The sequence below is a fragment of the Mustela putorius genome, unplaced genomic scaffold (assembly GCF_011764305.1).
Source record: "Mustela putorius furo isolate JIRA1106 unplaced genomic scaffold, ASM1176430v1.1 tig00003988_pilon_pilon_pilon, whole genome shotgun sequence".
NCBI classification, from domain to species: Eukaryota; Metazoa; Chordata; class Mammalia; order Carnivora; family Mustelidae; genus Mustela; species Mustela putorius.
In genome coordinates this window covers 18,035,822-18,045,893 of record NW_025422127.1, presented here as the reverse complement: position 1 = coordinate 18,045,893, position 10,072 = coordinate 18,035,822, and the positions used below count along the sequence as shown (strand labels likewise).

Sequence of the window (10,072 nt, the reverse complement as noted above, 5' to 3'; positions counted from 1 at the left end):
CAGTCTCCAATGCTTCCTTGGTAGAGGGAAGCCAGGTTTGTGGATAATCTTTGAACCTTGAGCCTTGCCTTTTTCAGCCATGTCATTGTGTATGCTTACCCATATACATGAACTATCCTCCATCCTAACCCCCTTTCCAGCTTCATGGCTTCTCCCGTGGCCCCACAATAGAAGTATTTCACTGTCCTTCAACTCCTGAAGCACAAACCCTTTGTATTTAATGTATATTAATCACCCCCCGCCCCGGAATTAAACTGCAAACTCCTTTTGAGAAAAAGAACTTTATTCACTATGGTGCCTAGCACGCTATTTTAAGGAGTAGGTGATCAGTATGTATTTGTCACATAAATGAATAGCAGTGACAAAACATTTGACTTTTATAGAATTGATATGTGTTCTAAAATAGCTTTAAAGGTAGATTGTTTTTTTTTTAAGATTTTATTTATTTATTTGACAGACAGAGATCACAAGTAGGCAGAGAGGCAGGCAGAGAGAGAGGAGGAAGCAGGCTCCCTGCTGAGCAGAGAGCCCTGGGATCATGACCTGAGCTGAAGACAGAGGCTTTAACCCACTGAGCCACCCAGGCGCCCCTAAAATAGTTTCAAATTATAAACAAAAATCATATTCTACCAGTACATACCAGTACTGTCACAGTAGCTGTAAAATACTGAAATACCTCCCTAACATTGCCCCTTACCCGCTGAATGCCTCCCACTGCCATTGTAGGCCTGGTTTCTCCTCCCGTAGGAGCATCTGGGCTCCCACACTACCCTAACTAAAAAATTAATATCTTCCACAGCAAGGAGCACTCTCTTCCCCAGCCATATGGCCAAAGGTCTAGAGGTGGAAGCATCTATTCTGACTGATCAAGACCCCTGCAAAGTTACTGTTAAATTACCCCTTATTATAAACAATTTACACAATTTGAAGATGAGGCTTCTTCTCACTGCAAAATTTCATGGAAGAGTCAACAGATCCAGGGATAGAGAGGAAAATGAAATTCTGTCAGTCTCTGAAGTTTTAGGGTACATCCATTAGGACTCAGTCTTCATGTAAACCAGAAGATAAGCAGTTTCTCTCCTAGAAGAAAAAAATGCAACAGCATAACAGAAATGAAACATTCATAGTTAATTGACACATTACTAATTCATGATAGGACAAGCATCAGAAAAGTTTCTGGTTGTTGAATCAAGTCAGTGCTAGGAAAAACAGTATTTAGAATTCATGGGTTTTTCTCATGATTCTTTAGTTTTTCAGTTTTAAATTTTTTCCTTTTTACCTAATTTCTTATTTTATTAACTCTTTTTCTAGGTCTTTTTTAATTGATATTTTTACAGTTACATCATATATATTTATCATTTTTGACTGCTTTCATTATATTCATTTTTATTTGTGTATATATATATTTTTTTCTTTCTTTACAATTTTGGGACCTAGTTTCTTCTGACGAACAGACCAAAATATACCCAGGATCTAGTTTATTATTCTGTTCTGTTCACCTTCTGTTTAATTTTATTGTTTCTTTTATTATTTTTATTTTTTTAATTTTATTTTTTCAGTGTTCCAAGATTCATTATTTATGCACCACACTCAGGGCAATAGGTGCCCTCCTTAAGAGAGCCCAGATATAGACCCACAACTCTATAGTCAAATAATCTTCAACAAAGCAAAAAACAAAAAAACCGGTGGAAAAAAGAAAGTCTCTTCAATAAATGGTGCTGGGAAAATCTATAAAGAACTCCTCAAACTCAACACTCAAAAAACAGACAATTACATCAGAAAATGGTCAGCAGACATGAACAGACACTTCTCCAAAGAAGATACACACATGGCTAACAAACACATGAAAAAAATGTTTCCTTTTTCTTTTCTCTTTTCTGGTTTCTAATTTCTTCCAATTTGTTTAGTGTATATCTTCCTAGAGTCACTGTTGCTATTTTTACCTTTTCTGGTCTCTTTCATCTATTCTGTGGACATATGACAATGCAGAAGAACTCAACCAAAAAAGAGAACAATAGACAGTACTTACTGCCAGGGATTTAATCAATGTGGATATAAGTAAGATGTCAGAATCAGAATCTGATAATAAAACAGAACTAGAATGGTAATAAAGATACTATGGGTCTTGAAAAAAGCAAAGAAGATATCAGAAAATCTCTTTCTGGAGAAACAGAAAAATTAAAATCTAATCAGATTGAAATAAAAAAAGGTATTACTGAGATGCAATGCAAAATGGAGGCTCTAACTGCTAGGATAAATGAGGCAGAAGAGAGAGTCAGTGATAAAGACAAAATTATGGAGAACAAAAAAGCTGAAAAAAAAGAGATAAACAACTATTGGATCACAGGGAAGAATTCAAGAGATAAGTGACACCACAGAGAAAAACAATACTACAATAATTGGGGTCCCAGAGGAAAAAGAGACAGAAAGGAGGAAGAAGGTTTACTTGAGCAAAATATAGAGGAGAACTTCCCTAACTTGAAAGGAAACAGGCATTCAAGTCCAGGAGACACAGAGAATTCCCCTCAAAAATCAACAAAAATAAGTCAACATTTTAATATATAATAATGAAGCTTGCAATTTTCAGAGACAAACAGAAAACCCTGAATGCAGCTTAAGACAACAGATGCTTAATCTACAAGGGTAGAAACATAAGGCTGGCAGCAGACCTATCCATAGATCCGGCAGGCCAGAAAGGACTGGAATGATACATTCAACATGCTAAAGGGGAAAAATATGCAGCCAAGAATACTTTATCCAGCAAGTCATTCAGAGTGGAAGAAGTGATAAAGAGTCTGGACAAAAAAAAAAAAAAAGAAAAGAGCCAGGACAAACAAAAACCAAAAGAATCACTAAACCAGCCCTGCAAGAAACATTAAAGGGGATAATTTAAGCAAAGAGAGAGCCCAAAAGTAACATACACCACAAAGGAAAGATAATCTAGAGAAACAGCAACTTTATAGGTAATACAATGGCACTAACTTCATATCTTTCAATAATTATTCCCAATGTAAATGGACTAAATAAATGCTCCAATCAAAAGACATGGGGAATCAGAAAGAAAAAAAAACACAAGACCCATCAAAATGCTGTCTATTAAAGACAAAGTTTAGACCCCAAAACACCTCCAAATTGAAAGTGAAAAAGTGGAGGGCCACCGGGGTGGCTCAGCCATTAAGCATCTGCCTTCGGATCAGGTCATGATCCCAGCGTCCTGGGATCGAGCCCTACATCAGGCTCCCGGCTCAGCAGGAAGCCTGCTTCTCCCTCTCCCACTCCCCCAGTTTGTGTTCTTGTTCTCTCTCTCTCTCTCTCTCTGTCAAATAAATGAATAAAAATCTTTTTTTTTTTTAAGTAACCATCAGGGAAATCAAATAAAAACCACACTGAGATACCACCTTACACCAGTTAGAATGGCCAAAATTAACAAGACAGGAAACAACAAATGTTGGAGAGGATGTAAAGAAAGGGGAACCTTCTTCCACTGTTGGTGGGGATGCAAATTGGTGCAGCCACTTTGGAAAACAGTGTGGAGATTCCTCAAAAAATTAAAAATACATCTGCCCTATGACCCAGCAATTGCACTACTGGGTATTTACCACAAAGATACAGATGTAGTGAAAAGAAGGGCCCTCTGTACCCCAATGTTCATAGCAGCAATGGCCACAATTGCCAAACTATAGAAAGAGCCAAGATACCCTTCAATGGACAAATGGATAAAGAAGATGTGGTACATAAATACAATGGAATATTATGCCTCCATCAAAATGGATGAATACCCAACTTTTGTATCAACATGGATGGGACTGGAGGAGATTATGTTGAGTGAAATAAGTCAATCAGAGAAAGTCAATTATATGGTTTCACTTACTTGTGGAACATAAGAAATAACATGGGGGACATTAGGAGAAGGAAGGGAAAAGGGAATTGGGGGAAACTGGAGGGGGAGATGAACCAGGAGAGACTGTGGACTCTGAGAAACAAACTGAGGGTTTTAGAGGGGATGGGGTAGGGGGATGGATGAGCCTGGTGGTAGGTATTAAGGAGGGGGCATACTACATGGAGCACTGGGTGTAGTACATTAAATAATAAATTTCGGAACACTGAAAAATTAAATAAATTATAAAAAATTTAAAAATGTAAATAAGTGAGGAAGTGGAGAGCCATTCATCATGCTAATGGAAATCCAAAAAAGCTGGAGTAGTCATCCTCGTATCAAACTAGATTTTAGACCAAAGACATAATAAGTGATGAAGAAGGACACTATATCATAATCAAAGGGTATATCTAACAAGAAGATCTAGCAACTGTAAATATTTATGCCCCCAGCTTGGAGCAGCCAATTAATAACAAAATTAAAGAAAAATAATAATAATAATAATATGGGACTTTAACACCCCACTCACAATAATGGGCATATCATCTAAGCAAAAGATCAACCAGAAAAAAAAGGGATTTGAATGACACACTGGACCATTTGGATGTCACTGATATATAGAGAGCATTCCATCCTCAAGCAACAGAATACACATTCTGGAACATTCTCCAGAAGAGATCACATATTGGTTCACAAATCAGGTTTCAACCAGTACAAAAGACTTGGATTATTCCCTTCATATTTTCAGACCACAGTGCTTTAAAACTTGAACTCCAGAAAATTTGGAAGGCACACAGCACATGGAGGTTAAAGAGTATCCTACTAAAGATTATTAATGGGTCAATCAGAAAATTAAAGAAGAATTTTTAAAAATTCATGGAAACAAATGAAAATGAAAATACAACTGCTCAAATCTTTGGGATGTACCAAAGACAGTCCTAGAGAAAAGTACATAGCAATACAGACCTTTCTCAAGAAACAAGAAAAGTCTCACATATATATGCTAAATGTACACCTAAAGAAGCTAGAGAAAGAACTTCAAAACTAAGTCTAAAACCAGCTGGAGAAGAGAAGTAATAAAGATGAGAGCAGAAATCAATGATACAACCCAGACATGCAAGCCCCCTTTCCAATGTTCTTGCCCCCCCCCTGAGTTCCCTTGTCCCCTCCCCTTCTGAGAGTAGTTCCCAAGCTGTAAGCCTCTGGATGGTCTCATGCTGTGAGGGTCTTCCCCTCACAAGCAATCCTGTTTGAGCCACACCCAATAAATCTTGTTGTGTGTTACTGCCAAAAAAAAAAAAAAAAAGATACAGAAATTTTAAAAAAACAAAACAGTAAAACAGATAAGTGAAATCAGGAACTGGTTCTTTAAAAGGATTAATAAGATTGACAAACCCATAGCCAGACTTATCAAAAGAGAGAGGGAGAGAGAGAGAGAAAATGAGAGAGGCCCCAAATTAATAAAATCATGAATGAAAGAGATCACAACCAACACAAAATAAATACAATTTTGAGAATACAGAGCAATGATATGCCAACAAATTAGGCAATCTGGAAGAAAAGGATGCATTCCTAGAAACATATAAATTAACAAAACTGAAACAGGAAGAAATAAAAAAAACAAGATCGGACCCATAACGAGCAAGGAAACTAATGCAATAATGAAAAAACTTCCCAAATAACAAGAGTCTGGGGCTGGATGGCTTCCCAGGTGAATTCTACCAAACACTTAAAGAAGAAATCATTATTCTTCTGTTTCAAAAAATGGAAATGTAAGAAAACTTCCAAACTCACTATAAGAGGCCAGCATTACCTTGATCCCCAAACCAAAGACCCCATCAAAAAGGAGAATTACAGACCAATATCCCTGATGAACATGGATGCAAAAATTCTCACCAAGATACTAGCCAATAGGATCCAACAGTACATTCAAAGGATTATTCACCAGGACCAAGTGGGATTTATTCCTGGGCTGCAAGGGTGGTTCAATATCTGCAAATCAGTCAGTTGATACACCACATTAATAAAAGAAAGGAAAAGAATGATATAAATCTCTCAATTGATGCAGAAAACGCATCTGACAAAATACAGTATCATTTCTGTATTAAAATTAAAACTTCACAGTGTAGGGATAGAGAGAACAGACCTCAATATCATAAAAGCCATCTGTATGGCAATTCACAGACCTATACCTCTGGGGCTAATAATATATTATATGTTTCTCGGCTCAGGTCATGATCTCAGAGTCCTGGGATCGAGTCCCGCATCGGGCTCTCTGCTGAGCAGAGAGCCTGCTTCCCTCTCTCTCTCTCTGCCTGCCTCTCCATCTACTTGTGATTTCTCTCTGTCAAATAAATAAATAAAATCTTTAAAAAAAAAAAAAAAAAAAAAAAAAAATTTTAAATTATATATATAAAAAAAATAAAAGCCATCTGTAAAGAGCCCACATTGACCATCATCCTCAAAGGGGAAAAAACTAAGAGCTTTTCCCCCGTGGTCAGGAATATGACAGAGATGTCCACTATCACCACTGTTTTTCAACATAATACTCAAAGTTCTAGCATCAGCTATCAGACAACAAAAAAACAAATAAAAGGCATCCAAAACACTAAAGAAGTCAAACTTTCACTCTTCACAGATGGCAGAATACTGTATGTGAAAAGCCCTAAAGATTCCACCAAAAAACTGCTAGAACTGATATGGGAATTCAGCAAAGTAGCAGAATTAAAAAAAAAAATGCACAAAAGTTGACTGCAATTTTGTACAGTAGTAATGAGGCAGCAGAAAAGGAAACCAAGGAATCTATCCCATTTCCAATTGCACCAAATCCAGATAAGATACCTAGGAAAAACCTAACCAAAGAGGTAAAAGATTTGTACTACGAAAACTATAGAACACTTATGAATGAAATTAAGGAAGAAACAAAGACATGGAAAAATGTTCTGTGCTCACAGACTGGAAAAACAAATACTGTTAAAATGTATATGCTACCCAGAGAAATCCATCCATTCAGTGCAAATCCTATCAAAATGCCACCAGCATTTCTCACAGAGTGAAAACAAATAATCCTAAAATGGGTATGGAACCAGAAAAGACCCTGAATAGCCAGAGGAATGTTGAAAAAGAAAACCAAAGCTGGTGGCATCACAGGCTTGATTTCAAGCTATCTTACAAAGCTGTAATCATCAAGACAATATTTTATTGGCACAAAAACAGACACATAGACCAATGGAACAGAATAGAGAACCTAGAAAAGGACCCTTATGTCTGTGGTCAACAAATTTTTGACAAAGCAGGAACAAATACCCAATGGGGGAAAAAAAGTCTCTTCCATAAATGGTGCCAGGAACACTGGACAGTAACATGCAGAAGAATGAAACTGGACCATTCTCTTACATCATATGCAAAGATAAACTCAATGTGTGTGGAAGATCTAACATGAGACAGGAATCCACCAAAATCCTAGAAGAGAACACAGACTCAACATCTTTGACCTCGGCTGCAGTAACTTCTTGCAGACACATCCCCAGAGGCAAAGAAAACAAAGGCAAAAATGAACTTTTGGGACTTCTTCAGGATAAAAAGCTTCTGCACAGCAAAGGAAACAGTCAACAAAACAAAGACGCAACCCAAAGAATGGGAGACGATGTTTTCAAATGACATTACAGATAAAGGGCTAGTATTCAAGATCTATAAAGAACTTCTCAAACTTAACACCCAAAAACCAAATAATCCAGTCAAAAACTAGACAGAATATATGAACAGATGTTTCTCCAAAGAAGACATACAAATGGCTAACAGACACACGAAAAACATTCAACATCACTAGCCATCAGGGAAATTCAAATCAAAACCACAATGAGATAACCATCTTACACCAGTTAGAATGGCAAAAATCAACAAGGCAGGAAACAACAAATGTTGGCAAGGATGTGGAGAAAGGGGAACTCTCTTACACTGTTGGTGGGAATGCAAGCTAGTACAGTAACTCTGGAAAACAGTATGGAGGCTCTTCAAGATGTTAAAAATAGAGCTACCCTCCGACCAAGCAATTAAACTACTAGGTATTTACCCCAAAGATACAGACACAGTGAAAAGAAGGAGCATCTGCACCCCAGTGTTCATAGCAGCAATGTCCACAGTATGCGGAAGGAACTGTGATGCCCTTCAACAGTTGAGTGGATAAAGAAGATGTGGTTCATCTCTTACACTGTTGGTTGGAATGCAAGTTGGTGCAACCACTTTGGAAAACAGTGTGGAGATTCCTTAAGAAATTAAATATAGAGCTACCATATGATCCTGCAATTACGCTACTGGGTATTTACCACAAAGATACAGATGTAATGAAAAGAAGGGCCATCTGTACCCCAGTGATCACAGCAGCAATGGTCAGTCACCAAACTGTGGAAAAAATCAAGATGCCCTTCAACAGATGAGTGGATAAAGAAGATATGGTCCATATATACTATGGAGTATTATGCCTCCATCAGAAAGGATGAATACCCAACTTTTGTATTAACATAGATGGGACTAGAAGAGATTATGCTAAGTGAGATAAGTCAAGCAGAGAGAGTCAATTATCATATGGTTTCACTTACCTGTAGATCATAGAGAATAACATGGAGGACATTAGGAGAAGGAAAGGAAAAGTGAATTGGGAGAAATGGGAGAGGGAGATGAACCATGAGATACTGTGGACTCTGAGAAATAAAGGGTTTTGGAGGGGAGAGGAGTAGAAGGTTGGGAGAGCCTGGTGGTGGGTATTATGGAGGGCACATACTGCATGGAGCACTTGGTGTGGTGCATAAACAATGAATTCTGGAACACTGAAATTAAAGACAAATAAATAAATAAAAAGAAGATGTGGTTCATATATACTATGGAATATTATTCAGCCATCAAAAAGGATAAATACACACCTTTTGTATTGACATGGATGCAACTGGAGGGGATTATGCTAAGTGAAATAAGTCAAGCAAAGAAAGTCAATTATATAATATATAAATAACATAAAATATAAAATATATTGTATATGAATATATATAAATTATATATTATAAAATATAAATATATAAATATATGGTTTCAGTCAGATGTGGAACATATGGAATAGCACTGAGAACCATAGGGAAAGGGAAGGAAAACTGAAGGGGGAGAGATCAGAGAGAGAGAAAATCATTAGAGACTCTGGACTCTGGGAAACAATCTGAGGGTTAAGGGAAGAGGGGTAAGGTATGGGGCAGCTGGATGGTGGATATTAAGGAGGGCACATGTTGTGATGAGCAATGGGTGTTATATGCAACTAGTGAATCACTGAACACTACATCAAAAACTAATGAAGTACTATGTAGTGGCTAACTGAACATAATTTTTAAAAAGATGAAAAATAATAAAATCTTCATCCTGTGGCACCTGGATGGCTCAGTCAGTTAAGTGTCTGCCTTCAGCTCAGGTCATGATCCCAGTGTCCTGGGATCAAGCCCTGCATCGGGCTTCCTGTTCAGTGGAGAGTCTGTTTCTCCCTCTGCCAACTACTCTCCATGCTTGTGCTCTCTCTCTCAAATAAATTTTAAGAATCTTAAAAAAAAAAAAAAAAACTTAATCCAGCTTTTTTTCTCTAGCTGCCCCTCTGTAGTCATTGGGTTTTCAAAAATACATTTGTAGCTATTTACTAAATGCAAGCCACTATATTGGCCAAAGAAAAAGAGAAGAAAGATCCTTAATCCCAAATATTTCATGGTCTAATATAAAATAAAGTTATACATACAAACAGTTACAAACAGGGTGGTCCTTGTTATAAAGGACATATACTAAAACTGCAGGACAAGCATATGAGAAAACCCTACAAATCCAGCATCAATCAGTGAATGCTTTACAGTGTAAGAAAAGCCATGAGCAGAGATATTAAAGGATAAGTGGGTGTTTGCCCCAATAATAAATTAGGAGAGGGAAAAACAGACCAGGAACTGCAAATGCAAGCCATTGGAGGATATGATGCTGGCGAGCTAGTTATACTTTAGTATTATTGGCATCTAAATTGTGAAAAATGCATGGTACGGTGAGATGTAATGAGAGATGAGGCTAAAGAGTCACTGGGGAGTTATCCAAATACAAGTGGAAGCTAAATCCATAGGTTTCATACAGTAAAAGAACCCTGCATAAACTCATTTGGTTTCCATCACTCAAACACTTCTC

At 37.3% G+C, this 10,072-nt stretch overlaps 1 protein-coding gene across 8 annotated transcripts in view; it reads right to left on the bottom strand.

Moving 5' to 3' along the window:
• Positions 1-265: 265 nt before the first annotated feature.
• The window catches only part of USP18 (ubiquitin specific peptidase 18), a 60,168-nt gene continuing 50,361 nt past the window's right edge, over positions 266-10,072 (bottom strand). For 5 of the 8 annotated variants that reach the window (XM_013046440.2, XM_004773784.3, XM_004773781.3 and 2 more), the window contains 2 exons: positions 8,797-8,834; positions 266-1,080 (listed from right to left, as the gene is read on the bottom strand). In XM_013046440.2, coding sequence (XP_012901894.1) covers positions 1,049-1,080; positions 8,797-8,834 — 70 coding nt within the window. In that variant the 3' untranslated portion in view covers positions 266-1,048. The remainder of the gene's footprint in view (positions 1,081-8,796; positions 8,835-10,072) is intronic. The other 3 variants (XM_004773782.3, XM_013046439.2, XM_004773785.3) reach the window with 1 other exon arrangement.